The sequence below is a fragment of the Sus scrofa genome, chromosome 11 (genome assembly GCF_000003025.6).
Source record: "Sus scrofa isolate TJ Tabasco breed Duroc chromosome 11, Sscrofa11.1, whole genome shotgun sequence".
NCBI classification, from domain to species: domain Eukaryota; kingdom Metazoa; phylum Chordata; class Mammalia; order Artiodactyla; family Suidae; genus Sus; species Sus scrofa.
Window position 1 is genome coordinate 14,030,922 of NC_010453.5, and position 17,510 is coordinate 14,048,431.

Here is a 17,510-nt window from a genome sequence, read left to right on the forward strand (position 1 = left end):
GTGAATAGGAGTTCAAGTCTTTGGGACCTCATTATGAATACTCATTATATACACATGGTAGGTATGTGTGATCAAATCACATCCCTAAGGTACAAAACTCCACGTGTTGAAGCAGATTGTGTCACTCTTGCTTCTAGATGAGCATCGGTATATTTTTCAACCCGATCTTCACTTTCATATCACCTGGCAACTTCTTATCTTTAGAGCCTGCAGAGGTGTAGGGAGTATAATGTGAACTAATCCAGACTTGAGTTCAATTCCGTGTAACTTGTGCGGTAGTGACCAAGCTATCACAGCTCCATATGGGCTTTTTTCTTGGGATGGGTATGCTTATAAGCGCCTTCCTGAGATGAGCCTGAAAGACCACCACCCCGGCATGTGTTTCCATAGAGGTCAATATGTGCTGTGCTGGCTTCTCTCTACCTCTGGGTCTTCCTCGTGCTCCTTTTCCTCCTATACATTTCTGCCTATATTTTTTTATGTCTTTGTGGATATGACCCTGTGGGCTGTGCTGCCTCTGTTTTGGAATGCATATGGCGGCGGGTGTGCTGAGGGTGGGTGTGTAGAGAATGGAGGAAGAAACTAACAAGCCAATTATCAACGTGTGATGATTGGACTAAATCCTTGGAGTTATTAAGCAGTCTGCAGAGTTAAAAAATCTGTTGATGTGTTTTCCTGGTCTATCTCTCAGTCTCTTGGAGTTCCATTGGTCATACCAAGGCACAGCTGCCCTCAGGTCAAGGTTCTTCCTCTCTGGGTGTCTGGGTCAGGATTAGGGCTCCCTTCCCCACCCCATCCCAGGGCAGATTCTGAATGCATCTTGACCACTCCTTCCTTGTCTTTAATATCCAATTACTTAAATAGGAAAAGGAGAAGGAAATAAATATTGAGTCAATGTCCTGAGCGATCACATTCTTTGAAGTTTCCTTTTTACTCATTTCTTATCTCTGTTCTTATACTTAATCTTGCAGGAACACCTTTCCCCCCCATCTCTTGGAGTGTCCAAATGCCTGTACTTAGGGCTCCATTTAAACACTGTCTCTTCCATGAACTTGTCTTTGATCCCCTCAGGTCAAAGTAATCCCTCTCTTGTGAACTCCCCCAGCTCATTATCAGTGCCTCTCTCCCAACACTTGCCAGCCTCTAGCTCATGCACATCATCGGTGTACTTGTTCCATCTTCCAAAGTTCAGTGTCAACTTCTGGGGGTGGGAGTGGGGGTGGTAAGAACCAGTAGGCTTCAGCTTCATACCTGGAGGTTTTCTGTAAAACAGTAAAAGCCAACCTGACTTTAAGGGCCAGAAGACAGAATTTCAGGAGTTCTCAGAAATTCTTTTCTGGAAGATTCTAAGGCCAAGCAGAGTTTAAAGGATCATCCTCATGCAGAAAAGGCAAGGAAATGAATCCCTTATTTTAACTTTAATTTTTGATTCTCACAATAATTAGTAAGACTGATGCTGAAGGTAGTAGCATGGTTGCTAACCACTCTCCTTACCTTGTAGGAGAACAAGACAGCTTGAGAATGAAATTATCAACTATCCCCAATAAAGTAATTTTCATATCTTAATCTTTTTAAATATTAAATATCTATCCCTACGGCTGGTTTAAAGGTATAGGGATATCCAGCTTTTAAAAATAGCTGTGTATTTGATTTCCAGTTCAGATTTCATGCTGGAAACTATTTTATTCTGGGCAAATGGAACTGTAGGAAGTTAGAAAACCTTGGCAGCCTGGAAAAATACTACCAGTGGAATTATGTTCTACAGGTAACTATCTTTTCTTCAAGAAGAAAATTGTCAAAATTAAGTGGACACCCAGAAATTACCCTTTTTTAAACAGAAGTCAAAGTGGTGACACTAGTCTCGTTAAGAAAAGTATCCTTCGTCTTTCTAGAAACCAGGCAGCCCTATGTTCCTTGGGAGGGCTAATTGAAGGTTGTGACTCTTTGTTATTCTAAACACAACAAAACAAAACAAAAAACCTGTTGTGTTCCCATTGGAAAAGAAGATGAAGATGCCTAAAGACCAGCTGGAGAAGTTCAAAAGAGGTCTTTTCATCAAAACCTTAATGGCTGGGGTGTCAGGGCTTGGGGACAAAGCATTTGGGAGTGTAGTTATCAGCTGTCAGGCACCTGTTGTGTGGATTTATGACACAAGTCACAGACTTTAATTTGTTTCCAGTGAGATGTTGAGACCAGCTCCTTGCACCACATAGATGACAGAAGCTGTTTTAGAAAAGCAAAGAATCACACTGAAGTAAAACTTTGTCGGTTTTTTAAGTTAACGTCACCTAAACTTCACTAAACCTTCTGTCAGCTGCTGCTGCTGTTATTAAAAATGTCAACACTGATTATTCCCATGCTTTGAGGTTTTAGAAGAATTTACATGGTAGGTAACAAATGAATAAATAACATGTCTTTCTGTTCTTTAGATCAACTATGGAGTTCTGTTTTGCAAGGCCAGTGTAAGAATGAAAGTTATAATAAACTTCAGCTTAGTTCCTCAAATCCTCCTATCACTCCTGCATAAGTAGTACCTCTGATTTTACAAATTCTGAAATGCAGGATGATTTGCGTCTGTAGAAGTCAGAAGAGTTACGAACTTTTTCATTCAACTCAGAGTTAAGCTTTATACACTTAACTTTATATTCTCTAGCAAGATATCTATTTAAAAATCCCCGATGTAGAGTGAATGCTGAGCATTTAAGATAAGTGCTTGGAGCATGCCCAGGTCTTAACGAGACGCAAAGTTTCTCAGTGTTGTTTATGAATTTTATTTCAAATAAAATCTGAAAGAAGTGGACATATAAAATCCTTGGCAAACTTGTTCGGCTCTGTGTTACTTGAAACCCCTGATTAACTAGTAACCTGACACCCTCATCCTCAACCAGAAAATAAGTTTTGTGAATCTGTGAGTAGAAGTGAAGTTAGCAAACTCTAAGAGCATCTATGCTGTTTCCTAAGGGAAGGGAAGGTTAAACAGGCTTTTTGTTATCAATAACCCCTTGGCGGTCTTACCTAGATAAACACAAATTCCAGTCGTTCACATTCATAGGTAATCACTAAAATCTTTGTATAGCATTCATAGCATGTGCCAGATGTGTTAGAAAGAGTGTTATTAAATTGGATTTGGACACTAGATGAATGCCTGTCCTGGGGCAGGGGCTGGGGGTGGGGGTGTTGAGGGAGGGGCGGCTCAGGCGGTTAGTGGCAGAATGCACATGAAGATAAAGAGTGACAATGACTCTGATTGGAGATACAGAAGTACACACAGCAGGCTAAGCCAGGCTTCCCAAGCCTTAGCGGAGTTGGACTTAAATTGCGAGGAGGAGTAGGAAGCGAGAGATATTCTGGGCAGAAGACTTCCCACATGCAAAAGCAGTCATTGTGTGCAGAAAACAGTGAGAAGTTGGATGTGACCAGATGTTTTTCTCCATGGAGAAGTGATGGGATGTGAAGCTGGGGGTGTCCAGATAGACCAGAGCGGCCTGGTGTAGCACGGCAAGAAGTTTGGAACAAAATCTAGGACATGATGGAGCTACAATCTAAATGAGAGAGAAGTCACAGCAGAAACGAATCTGACTAGGAACCATGAGATTGTGGGTTCGATCCCTGGCCTCGCTCAGTTGGTTAAGGATCCGGCATTGCCATGAGCTGTGGTGTAGGTTGAGCTGTGGTGTAGGTCGCAGATGCGGCTTAGATCCCTCATTGCTGTGGCTGTGGCGTAGGCCAGTGGCTACAGCTCCAATTGGACCCCTACCCTGGGTGCAGCCCTGAAAAGCAAAATAAATAAATAAATAAATAAACTGAAACCTGATCTTTAAAAAATAAAAATAAAAAAAAAATGAGAGAGAAGTGTAGCACCAAGTTGTTTTCCAGTAATATGTAGTCGAAAAATCAGAAAGCTTTTACTTATTAATTTAATTGATTAAATGTCATTCCTTTGTTTATCTATTACTTTCAAGAAGAAATGTCCCCAGCAATAGACCACAAACACAATAAAGTAACAAAGTATTTTTAAAGACAATAAGACCAAGTGTTTGCATTGGTGAAAGAATGAATGGGCATGCTCAACCTCTGACAAAAATTAGTGCAATTAGTAAGTGTGCACAATTGAACAATACGAGAGAATATCTGTTAACGTGCAACACTGCACAAAGCAATTGCTGGGTGAACAGCTGCAGGATCACACAGATGCAAGGGCTGGCGTCACTGCAGTGGGCTTCATGAAGGAGGTGGTTAAGGAGCCGTGGAGGAGAAAGTGCCAGCAGAAGAATGATAGGGCTCATCATTTCAGGCAAGAGGATCAAAGCAGCAGAAGAGCGATGATGGCAAATCCATGGAGCAGAAAGATTCTTGGCTGCACCCAAAGGTGAACAGATTACAGGCAAGGGGACTAAGATAGGACAGGGCAGGTGAAACTGGAAATCCACAACGATGGCCTGACTTGTGAGCAGTAGCTGTAGGGAGAGCAGGTGAAGGAGAATTGAGTGCAGGAGGATTTAGGGCAGATTAACAGCGTGTATGGTGTGGCAGGGGAGCCAGCTAACATTTGTCCAAGGATGCTGTCTACGTACAGCATCACTGTACTGTGTGGCTATATGGCTTATCTCACTTGATCCTCACAGCAGACACAGACCTTAATTGATATCACCCTCATTTGCTCTCCAGATGAGGAAACAGGGCTAGGGAAGAAACTCGCTCAAAGTCAGATGGCAGATAGAAGGGAAATTAGCTGTGGACTCCAGGTCTGGGCAGCCCTGAGCCCGTGGACCCTCCTCTCCAGAATAGTCCTCAGTGTCTAGGACATGTTAGGCATAATAGGTTTGTTTGTTTTTTAATTTTTTTTTAAATTTTATTTTATGTTTTTCTTTTTTGGCTGCCCTACGGCATATGGAGTTCCCCGGCTGGGGACCAGATCTGAGCTGCAGGTGTGACCTACACTGTAGCTGTGGCAACAGTGTGCTGGGCCAGGGATTGAGCCAGCATCCCAGAGCTCCAGAGAGACTGCTGATCCTATTGAGCCAGAGAGGGAACTCCCACAATAAGTTCATAAATGTGGAATGAACTTACTGTTCTCCAATCAATTTATATATGATACTTTAAAATTAACTAAAAAAATAAAAGGTCTATAATACCATCAGTTTAAAACACCAATCAACTCCGTATTTGTAATGCCTCATTTTACATTGCTACGTTCATAGCATCAATACCATTTGTTTCTGTATTTTTAAGTGTTTTAAGTATTTCTACAAAAAATGTCATCGCTTTTATTTAATGAGCGAATCGTATTTCATTGATTTTATGTGTCATCATTATAGTAAACTCTTAAGATTTTCAGTTTGGGGGCTGTCACAGAAAATATTGCAATGAAGAGTCCCAACATGTATTTTTGCTTCTCATCCTACAGCAGGATTTACAAGAAACGGTAAACATCTCTTTACAAATGGTGTGAACATCTTTTGGTCTCTTGCACACACTGCCATGCAGCCGTCTAACAGGCTTGTACTAATTTACAGTTTAAGAGCAATAAACAAGAAGACCAATTTTCTTACATAATCTTGGCTGTCCTGGGTATTCTCGTTCATCTTTAGCACATGTCAATTAATAACTCAGAGTTGCTGCAATTTTTTAAACATTTCTAGCAAAGGTGAACATTTTTTCTTGTATTTGTTCACTGTTTTCTCTTATGCAGATTTTCTTGCCTTCAGCCTACTGAAGCCTTAATGTTTTCCTGTCTCCTTTCTTTTCCTTTAGTGTAGTTCAGTGTGAACTCAGAAGAAAAGAAACTAGAATTCAAATTGTGCCTCTGGCTGTGTTTATTATTTGGGCTTTTTTCCACTCTTTTACAGAAAGACTTAAAAGAAATTATTGATGCCTCTGTTTCTAAACCTCTGAAATAACTGTTGTGGATCAAAGAAAGTTGAAGGGTACATGCGTGGTGATCAGCTGATAACCGTTTCTCTCTTCACATACCTGGCAGAACAGCTTTCACGTTAGAGAGATCACACACAAGGTTTATTTTCTCCGGATAGGCAGCCAGCTCCATTTTGGTGGGAAGGTGGGAGGAGAAAGCCTTATCTGCTGAGAATGGAATCAATGAAAAGAGCTGTCTGTTTGTTCTAAGGAATGGAGTGGAATATAGTGGGGAAGGGAGGCGGGGAAGGGATATTTGTTTTTACTTAAGTGGTTATAATTAAAGCCTTCCACCCAGTTGCTCGGTGAACCAGAAAAAGGTATTTGTGAAGTTGTGAGTGTGTGTTTAACATCACAAAAGAGCCTTTGCAGCTTTCCTTACAGAAAAACTTGCTCTCCAGCGGCACCTTGTGGGCATTGAGTCATTCTGCGACTTGGATACCTGATCTGATGCTTCAAGGAATTTGCTTGGTGGTTCTGTGCTCCTTTCCCCCCACCCACCTCCCCTGCTAAAGATCAAGGGATTTTTGCAAAGAGTTGTTTCAGCTGTTATATTTGTGCATAACATTCAGCGGACAGTAAGCTGCATCTCCAAGTATGTGTTCTAGATTGTGTATCAAACCAAGTAGCTACAGTGATTCTTTTTTATTTTAGTTTTTGTTTTGTTAAAGAATAGTCGATTTACAATGTTGTGTCAATTGCTGCTGATACAGCAAAGTGACTCAGTCGTGTGTATATATATATATACATTCTTTTTCTCAATATAGCGATTTTTAATGTTGCATCGTTAAAGTCACCTTTGGAATGTCTAAGGTCATTCATTCCAGAAAGCACTAATTTGGAGCATTGATTTTTTGTTTTCCAGGTGGAAACAAGTTAACCAAGCAGCATTTTCGTCTGAACTGGGCATGGATCTCCTTTGAAAAGGAGTATTACTTGATCAATGAGGACTCCAAATTTCTAGATGTCGTTCTTAAACGTAGAGGTTACTTGGGAGAGACTTCCTTTATAAGTAAGTTTAGTTTGCACGTTGGTCTCACACTTCCATTTTTCTAGCAAAAGTTCATCATTTTACAATGATTAAAATATGTTTAGTTTTCTGCTTAATTTTAAAGCTTAGGAAGAAAATAGCAATTAAATGTTCTTTAACTGCTCAAGAAACATGTCAAAATGAGGCTACATCACCAGAGACAAGGGCTGAAAAATCAGGAAACGTGTAATCAAATACATGTATCTCTTCAATTCTTCTTTCTCTGATATACAATAACTTACAGCATGGCTGTACTCGCTCCTAAGTTAAAAAAATTTTAAATGTCAGTAGATCTTAGGATAGGTGTAGGCACATCTGTAATTCATCTGCAAGGTGGAAGTCCAATGAGATGTGTTGTGCAGCAGGGGGAGTGTAGACGATATTTTGTGGAAACTGTAGATGGAATGTAACTATTAACTTTTAGATTGTGTAAAAGATTTCCCAAAATAAGTCCCCAAACCCTTATTTTTAAAATGCTTTTTGTTTTTTAACTTTACAGGAAGTTTTTCCACACTGTGCTTTACCTCTGGCTCCACGGGTTCTGATCTACCTGCACCCCCACCCTGCAGCCCAGCCCAGGCAGCTCAGCTTTTATCTTATTTACTTGCATGTGCCTCTTTGTAGTCGGTCGTGTACAGTCTGTGTTTAACCTTCTAGAGCACAGTGAATGCTCTTTATTGCTCTCTGGGGAGCATATTCTTTCTACACATATGTTTGGTGCTTGGGAATAGAGCAAATAAGTCACAGGGAAAATAATAACTAAAACACAGAGCACCTTAGGAATTCTTAAGGATGCCTTCATCTATTTGCTTTTTTTTTTTTTTTTTTTTTTTTGTCTTTTTGCTATTTCTTTGGGCTGCTCCCGCGGCATATGGAGGTTCCCAGGCTAGGGGTCCAATCGGAGCTGTAGCCATTGGCCTACACCAGAGCCACAGCAACGCAGGATCCGAGCCGCATCTGCAACCTACACCACAGCTCATGGCAACGCCGGATCGTTAACCCACTGAGCAAGGGCAGGGATCGAACCCGCAACCTCATGGTTCCTAGTTGGATTCGTTAACCACTGTGCCACGACGGGAACTCCTCCATTTGCATTTTTTACCTAAATGCCCACTGCTGCTGAGTATGTTGAATTACCCACTCACAAATAGCCTGTTGATAGCAGTGGAAAAGTTAATGGTGGAAAAATATTTTTAAAACTCTCTTTTCAGATTTTTCTCTCCATTGCCCTTTTCTAAAGACAAGTGTTTAAGTATCGGACAAGGGCTCTGTTTTTCTTCTAGAGTTATTTTTTCAATGAACTATTATTTCCTGCACGAGTGGAGGTCACTATTCTATAAAGGCTCTGTAGCACTTCTTGGTTAACCTGCCATGGTTACTTAGTGACTTGTGGTGATAGAAAGTTAAAAGACTTCTGTGTGTAGCCCACACTCATCCCTCACTGAAGATGGTAATAGAATTCATGCTAGGACTGGGAATGGAAAAGATGGGTGAATATGAAGGTAGCCTCATGGAAGTTCTACAATGGATATGTTTCCTGTTACTGTTCCCCTGCAACCGCCATGGTCATTTTTGGACATATAGAATTAGAGAGCTTGTATTACAGCTAGAGACAGAATATCACTTACCTTCAGGCACACAGTTAATAAATCATGAATTCTGTATATCTGTTCCTCAGAGATGATTGTTCCTTTATAACCATTATACCATTAATAAATTAAATGTGTATTTGTATTTCACAAAAGAAATCTAATTTCAGAGGTCTGATTGCTCACAGTTAAGGAACATTTACTAAATACAAAATATTCCAAGAAGCACATTAAGTACTTTACCAATCTCTTTTAGTCTTTACAATCCTTTTTTTTTTTTTTTTTTTGTCTTTTTGCCATTTCTTGGGCTGCTCCTGCGGCATATGGAGGTTCCCAGGCTAGGGGTCTAATTGGAGCTGTAGCTGCTGGCCTACACCAGAGCCCAGCAATGCAGGATCCGAGCTGCGTCTGCAACTTACACCACAGCTCACAGCAACACCGGATCCTTAACCCACTGAGGAAGGCCAGGGATCGAACCTGCAACCTCATGGTTCCTAGTCGGATTCGTTAACCCCTGGGCCACAACGGGAACTCCTACAGTCCTTTATTCACTAACTCAACTAGTATTTTCTTGAGTGCTTGTTAAGTGCCAGACCCTGTGTTCGGTCATGGACTGTGGTGTGATAATAAGAATAGCTAACATTGATTGAGTTCTTACTGTGCACCAGATCTGACTCTTGATAACTTACATAGTCAACCATGTAAGAGGAGTGTCCCCCTGTAACATAGGTAAGGGGACAGAAAATTTGTCACATTTGCCACGAAAGGGCAGAGGTAAGCTTTTGCTCCAGGGCTGACCCTCTTAACTGCTTCTTCAATCCTCTACAACTGAGGAAATTGATACCTTGCCTGTGATCTCATAGCCGAGGCAGGATTGGCATCTCATCCCTCATTCCAAGAGTACCTTGCTTCTCCACCATGCCATTTTTCCATGCCCCAGGAAAAGATGCAGTTGCAGTTTCATTTAATGAGTCAAAATAATATGCTTTGTTCAATAATTCTCTTTGAAAAAAAAAAAGCATAAACTTAAGCCCAACCTACAAGCTTTTTAATTCCCAGAATCCTTTTTGCCACATATAATATTTTTATAATATGTGTGGCTTACCAGCTGAATATTTATATCTCCAAGTAAGTGCAATTTTTGCACATTGAGCATGCTTAACTGTCTTGTCTACCACATTCAGTTAAAGTGTGGATTAATTTGTCTCCTTCGCAATCTGTACACCATTTCTCATCCTCTTTTTTTTTTTTTTTTTTTTTCCCTGCACCTGAGCCATGCAAAAGTTCTCGGGCCAGGGATCGAATCCGTGCCACTGCAGTGACCAGAACCATTGCAGTGACAATGCAGGATCCTTAATCTACTGAGCCCCAAGGGATCTCCCATTTCTACATCCGTTATTAAAATGGGGCATCTATGTGAAAGGGCTTCGTGGAAGTATGAGGTATTTAGTATGTGTGTACCCACTCTCAGATTTTAATGCACATAAGACTTACGTGGGGATCTTGCTAAAATGTTGATTCTGATTGGGTAGGTCTGGGATAGAGCTTGAAACTCTTAATAGCTAAGAAGAACCCAGATCTTGCTCAGGCTGCTGGTCCAGGGACTACACTTTAAGTAACAAGGGTGCCTAGTGCTGTGCTTGGAGTGGGTACTATGTTTTAGTTATTAAAAGAGCATTTTTGGTTTTGACCCCGAGCAACTTTAGTATTCCATATCGGTCTTTAAAAAAGATGATACGTGCTTCGTTGTTTTATCTCAGGTTTAAGAAAAGCTTGTCAGTTGAACGCTTTTTCACAAAATAGAAGTCCATTCCTCTAGGCTTGGCGAATCAAATTGTCCGTTTATATGTCTCATCTGATTGGGAATGTCTTAACAAAATCCGTCAGAAAAATTATGGGTGTTTTTAGCAATAACAACTGAGATTTGGTTTTGCAGCCTTTTTTTCCCTTAGGTTGGATGACTCAATTATCAGTTAGAAGGATGGCTAATTGCAACGAGTGGACCTTCCTTGTATTATACTGAGTCCTTTCTGTGTTTCACTGCCTTTTGAATCTCTAGGAAAAGGATGCATTGTTGATGAAACAAAACAAAACAGAAAAGTGGGCAGTAGCTCTCAGAGACCAAATAATAGATTCTCTTGTTGGCCGTACTGCTGGGGATAGATGGGTCAATGAACTGCATGTGTGCTGGAACCCCAGGGAGAATGATTCTTTTCATCGTCACCTTGGCAGTGAGTTGCGGAGGATCCAGGAGGTGTTGACAGCCACTGTGTGTGCAAGAGGAACCAGAGCGCTAACAGGAAGTCTGTAACGTTCTGATGTGTACTCCTGGAATTCTGGTCCCGTGCCCTGTTTTCTCTCGCCATTCAATAAGTCAGGCTTTACCTCCTCTTGAAAAAACACAATAGTTTTATCTCAGTTATCTTTCTGAGATCTGTAAGACAGAAACATTTTAGGGAAACACTTATTTTCATCCTCATCTTAAGATGAAACCTACAGTCAGTGATAAATGCAGGAATAAATATTCAAATTAATCTTGCATAAGCACCACAGGGGCAGAGGTTTGGTCAGTTTGGTTCTCTGATACAGACCCAGCGCTCAAGAGTGTTTGTGGCTGAATGGATCTCCTTGGTCCAGTTTCTTTTCTACTTTGAAGAATAAAAGGATTCTACCTAAAAATAACTTTTTCAATTAAATGAGAAATGTTACGAAGAATTTACTTTTAGACTTTTATTTATTTATTTATTATTTTAAGGCGGCACCTGTGGCATGTGGAAGTTCCCAGGGTAGGGGTTGAATCAGAGCTGTAGCTGCCGGCCTGCACCACAGCCACAGCAACACCAGATCCTTAACCTACTGAGCAAGGCCAGAGATTGAACACGCATCCTCAGGTCGAGTTCCAGGTTCATAACACGCTGAGCCACGATGGGAACTCCTAGACTTTTTAATTTCAGTAAGCCTGAGGATTTCTTTTTCTCTTTTTTTAAAGTAAAAACTCATTTATTCTCACCAAAATAACAATAAAGGGAATTTTCTCAGGCTTCCATTTTACTATTACAATATTTTTTTCACCATATGCCCATATTTTCGTTTTTTCTTTATAAATTTTATAAATTTTATTTTTATTAAAGGATAGTTGATTTACAGTGTGGTGTCTTTTTCTCTTTTTAAATCTTTCTTTCCTACCAACTTCTCTGAAAATGCCAATGTTTATAGAAATATATTTGAAAATTACTCTCTCAGCTTGACTCGTTAAGAGGTTCTGATTCAGTACTTGAAACATACTAGCATAAGTAGAATTGCAATTTTATAATCTTTCTGTGATGTTGACTCTTACTGCTTTCTAGATAATATATTTTGTGATTTGAGTATGTGGCATAGAAATGGCAAATAAAGATCCTCTTGTAATGTTGGTAGAGATTCAGAGATCCTCTAACCTTCCCAGCTAACTGTAATTGACCTTGAGGGAACCAACAGAGTAAGCCAAACTTTCTGCTCATAATAACCATGTATATTTAGCTCTCTAGTTCTGTTCACATGATTCCATGGAATTGTGGAGAGTTTCACAAAGAAAAATCTGGCCAAATTCATGTTGACAAACATCAGATTAGATTCTTTTAAGGTCCCGGTTCTATTAAAAGTTTAAAGAATAGTATAATTTTTTTATTACTATGCTTGGCCATTTACAGTTTGTATTATCAAAGAATGCTTTGACTCACAGAGTCTCTTGTTGGGTTATATTTTCTAGTTGGAGAGTTGTTCTTAGTTTTTAAAATATGACACGCATTACAATGCATGCAAAAAAGTAAATGTAGAGTTTTTCATTTTAATTTTTTAATTTTTAATTTTTTGTCTATGCCCATGGCATGTGGAAATTCCCAAGCTAGAGATCAAACACTTGCCACAGCAGTGACCCTTGGGACTGCGGTGATAATGCCAGACCCTTAGCCCCCTGAACCACAAGAGAACTCTAAGAGTTTTTAGATTGTATAAATTTGTAGATGTGAGACTATTTCAGAATATGAATATCAATTTACTTGGTCTTGTTTTATAAGAGGTTCTAACACAGACTTAGCTTGAAGAATATGTAGCAAGCATAATGAGACAAGTGTAGAAGAGAATTAGGAATTGCTTAATGTCTACAGTGGAACACTCTAATTGCAGGTCCCAGACCCAACAATCCATTTCATGGAATCAAAACAGGATTTCCTGTGCACTGAAGGATACAGTGACACACAAAGAGTTAACAACAAGGAAAACATTAATAACCCAACTGAAAATGAACTAAGAACATGCTACTGTGTTTCTGTCTAGGTATTGGCACAAGAGATGGGACTGCAAAAAAGGACAAAGACTTCAAGGGCAAAGCCCAGAAACAAGTGCAGTTCAACCCGGGCCAGACCAGGGCCACATGGAGAGTGCGGATCATGAGCGACGGGGAGCATGAACAGTCTGAGACCTTCCAGGTGGTTCTCTCAGAGCCCGTGCTGGCTGCCCTGGAATTCCCCGAGGTGACCACAGTGGAGATCGTGGACCCAGGAGATGGTAAGAGCTACCACCAACTCACTTGTGTTGTTGCTGTTGGGTTGGGTTTGTTTGGGTTTTTTGTATACATCTATAAATATTTTTACTCAATGAATTTTATTGTATTTATAATTGTACAACAGTCATCACAACCCATTTGATAGCATTTCCATCCCAAACCCCCAGCCCATCTCCCCAACTCCCCACCTTGTCTGCTTTGGAAACCGTAAGTTTTTCAAAGTCTGCAAGTCAGTATCTATTCTGCAAGGAAGTTCATTGTGTTCATTTTTTTAGATTCCACATGTAAGTGATAGCATATGACATTGGTGTCTCACTGTCTGACTAACTTCACTTAGCATGATAATTTCTAGGTCCATCCGTATTGCCGCAAATGCCATTATTTCTTTCCTTTTAATGGCTGATATTCCATTGTTTGTTGTACCATATCTTTTTTATCCACTCCTCTGTTGATGGGCATTTAGATTGTTTCCATATCTTGGCTGTTGTATACAGTGCTGCAGTGAACATTGGAGTACATGTATCTTTTCAAGTCATGGTTTTCTCTGGATAGATGCCTGGGAGTGGGATTACTGGATCAAACGGTAGTTCTATTTTTAGTCTTCTGAGAAATCTCCATACTGTTCTCCACTGTGGTTGCACCAACTTACATTCCCAGCTGTTGGGTTTTTATGATGAAACACCTTATTAAGGAAGTTTTAAATTCAGTGTTTGGATCTCCCATAGAGAAAACATCCTAAGTGAATGGTTCAGTATTCGCAAACTTACTGATGGCAGAGGGATCTCAAAAATTCATGAAAGGAAACTACGTTTTTTTCAAGTACATGAACGACACATACCCATAGGATTATGGACATGTTCTTTCTCTTAACACTTCTATCCCTTAGAAATGACATCGCTCATCTCACTTCTCTAGAAGTATTTTGTGACTTTTAAAAGTCATTTAAATATTTTCTAATATATCCTTTAAATAAAGGATTTAAGAATTAGACCATTTGGGGATTAATTTGTTCTCTACATCACACTTAATTATTCAAGTTTCTTCGTATAGTCCCTAGCCAAAACTTTTCATTCTGCCATATGTTTCCCCATGTGTTACATAATACCCGCCTAGCATACCCGCTGCTCCTTGGTGAAAGATGTCTTGAATATTTGCTCTTAATTGCTATTAGATTGCATTTTCTCATCAGTGCACACCCGTGGCTGATGTTGGTTAAGGTAAAGCTGGCTGCTTTTGAGTGTAATTTGACCTTTCCCCGCCCCTTGCCATATTTCTACAGTCCTGACTTGTCTCAATGCAACAAGGAAAAAAAAAAAAAAAAAAAAAAAAAAGGTTGGATTGGCTTTTTTGAGGGCTGGCATTTATACAAAGCTCGGAGACACTCCTCTAAAGCTGAAATCCTGTCAGAAGACAGACGTGACTTTCTTTTAAACTGCCAGCCTACTTTGTTTTGTCCGTCAGAAAACTCTTAAATGTTCTGTGAAGATACAATCTACTGAGTACATGAGATGGAGACATCTGTGGAAATCTCTGGGTTTAAAGAGAGATGTGTCCAAGTGCATAATTAAGGAGAGAGGATAAGAGAGTGGGAGCTCCTGCCATTTGTTTAACCAACATCTCTGCCTTTAGTTAAATTTGAAGTTCAGTTACATTTATAATTTCCATTAAAGAACAGTTAGCATTTAATTACATTTAATTTTATTTACATTATCTAGGAATAAACAAATTTTCTTCTAGCCCTGAGTTTAGGGTAAGTGCTAGCTGGCACAGTAAAGCTTCTCTCTTTTCAACAAGCCCACGACAGCTTTAATACATATAAACTCTAACATTTATTGGAGTTTCTTTGAAGCTATTTCTTGATATTTTATTAGCCCATTGGTATACCTGTCATACTTTACCTTAAGGAACAAGACACTCCTTTGTGCCTTCCTGTTAATAAGCCCAGAGTGACACACAATCCTTTCTACCTGTGGTAAGCCTGAGAAGTGGGATTTTTAAAACAGATACACACAGTGCACATACACTTACACACACACACATACGCACACACACACACAGGCACACACACACACACACACACTCCTTTTATAATCTATACTCTCAGAGGCTACCTAATAAAAACTGGCTGTAATTTAAGTAATGTCCTCTAAGTTGTCTTGGCATTTTCTAGATGAAGTTCAGCCCTGTTTGCTCCAGGCCATGATCGTCTCTGTGAAGGCCGACAGGTGTTCTGGTGTGACCGACGCCTGGTACATCCCATGCCTTGTTGAAGACCGTTGGTCTTGAAATTACAAGACCTGGGGGGATTCCTAACTCTGCCATCTCCGTTGTATGATCTTAATCAAATCAAATGGTTGCGTTGAGTGTCCAAGTGCACACGATAGGAAAAATGAGTTATTCTCATGTCTCCACATTCTTATGAAAGAGTTCTGTAACACACAAAGCACAATACAGATATTGTTCTCTTTCTAATATCATAAATATATTAGATTTCATATCAAGAGAGTAAACAATGTTTTCTTTCCACAAAGGATCACTTTCCCCAACTCTCTCAAAACTTCGTTTCCTTCTACACTCTCTTGTGACTCTTCACATACGAATTTGCTCGCTCTAGGAATCACTACACCTATAAGCTCTCCCTGGGCATGTTAATTCTAGGACATGTTATGAGATTTCTTTGCATGTGTTAAAAATCTATCCAGTTCACACATGCTGGGCAGGGCACTTTGTACTGGGGATGCACAAATAATGAGATGCAATCCCTTCTCTCAAAGATCAGATGGTCCATTGGGGAAGCGAATCCTATAAATCAGTGATGGCAACAGAAAGGCTATAGTACAACAAAGAATGAACAAAGTGTTCTGGGAGCAAGAAAAGGGAATCGTCAACTCTGCTTTAGCTGAGACTGGGCACTGCTTTTCCTTATTAGGCAGCTTATATAAATACCTGCAAGTGCATGCTTTTGCCATTATTCACTTACCTGTAACTGGTACTGATAGTGAGAATGACTGAAATTCATTGAGCACTGGCTACATGCCAGACAGTACTTACTGCAGTATATCCATTCTTTCATTCACTCCTTTACCCCACTGCCTTCGAGACGTATGTACCATTTTAGGTGTTTTACTTGATGTTTCACTTAATATCAATCTCTACCACATTTGAGGGCTCACTGTGAGCCAGACACCACATTAGGACCTTTACAAACTTATCTCATTTAAACTTTATCTTTACAACTCTGGGATTTATATATCCATTTGCAAATTAAATCTGTGAGACTCAAAGAATTTATTTCCCCAAAAATCCCCCAGTTAATAAGTCCAGAGCCAGAGTTCCCATTGTGGCTCAGTGGGTTAAGAAACCAACTAGTGTTCATGGACATTTGGGTTTGATCCCTGGCCTTGCTCAGTGGGTTAAGGATCTGGTGTTGCCACAAGCGGCCGTGTAGGTTGCTGATGCAGCTTGGCTCTGGTGTTGCTGTGGCTATGGTGTTAGCCAGCAGCTGCAGCCCCAATTCGACTCCTAGCCCAGAAACTTCCATATGCTACAGGTGTGGCTCTTAAAAAAAGAGTGCCAGGAGTTCCCGTCGTGACGCAGTGGTTAATGAATTCTACTAGGAACCATGAGGTTGAGGGTTCGATGCCTGCCCTTGCTCAGTGGGTTAACGATCCGGCATTGCCGTGAGCTGTGGTGTAGATTGCAGACACGGCTCGGATCCTGCGTTGCTGTGGCTCTGGCGTAGGCCAGCGGCTACAGCTCCTATTAGACCCTTAGCCTGGGAACCTCCATATGCCACGGGAGCGGCCCAAGAAGAGGCAAAAAGACAGAAAAAAAAAAGTGCCAGAGGCAGCGTTTGAATATATAAATACACATATATATATACTTCCTCCAAAGCTCTTCCTTTTCCTCTGAGTTATAGTCACTTATTATTTCACATGAGGAAATGATGAAAGAAATAACACCCAAAATCTTGATTAAACAGTATGCTTTTCCTAACAACATTGTTTCATGTATTCTCATAAAAGAAAAAGTAATTCCTTCTATTCTTTTTCTACTAATTTTTATCTTTATATATCAAGCCTCAAATATGTGAGTATTGGTGAATGAAAGTGTTTCCAAGTGTTCTAGGAAAATAATCAAGACCACTTTAGCCCTGGCATGATGTATATCTGTGTGTTCACACATGTTTATCGAGGGGAGTTCCCGTGGTGGCTCAATGGTAACGAACCCAACTAGTATCCATGAGGACATGGGTTCAATCCCCGGCCTCACTCAGTGGGTTAAAGGATCTAGTGTTGCCATGAGCTGTGGTGTAGGTCACAGATGCAGCTCAGATCTTGCGTTGCTGTGGCTGTGGTGTAGACAGGTAGCTGCAACTCCGATTCGACCCTTAGCCTGGGCACTTCTATATGCCACAGATGCAGCCCTAAAAATA

General features: G+C 40.3%; 1 protein-coding gene across 4 annotated transcripts in view; it reads left to right on the forward strand.

Annotated features, from left to right (window-relative positions):
• Window positions 1–17,510, forward strand: part of FREM2 (FRAS1 related extracellular matrix protein 2) — a 341,111-nt gene that overhangs the window by 255,655 nt on the left and 67,946 nt on the right. For all 4 annotated transcript variants that reach the window (XM_021065218.1, XM_021065216.1, XM_021065215.1 and 1 more), the window contains 2 exons: window positions 6,779–6,925; window positions 12,847–13,077. In XM_021065218.1, the coding sequence (XP_020920877.1) occupies window positions 6,779–6,925; window positions 12,847–13,077 (378 nt within the window). The remainder of the gene's footprint in view (window positions 1–6,778; window positions 6,926–12,846; window positions 13,078–17,510) is intronic.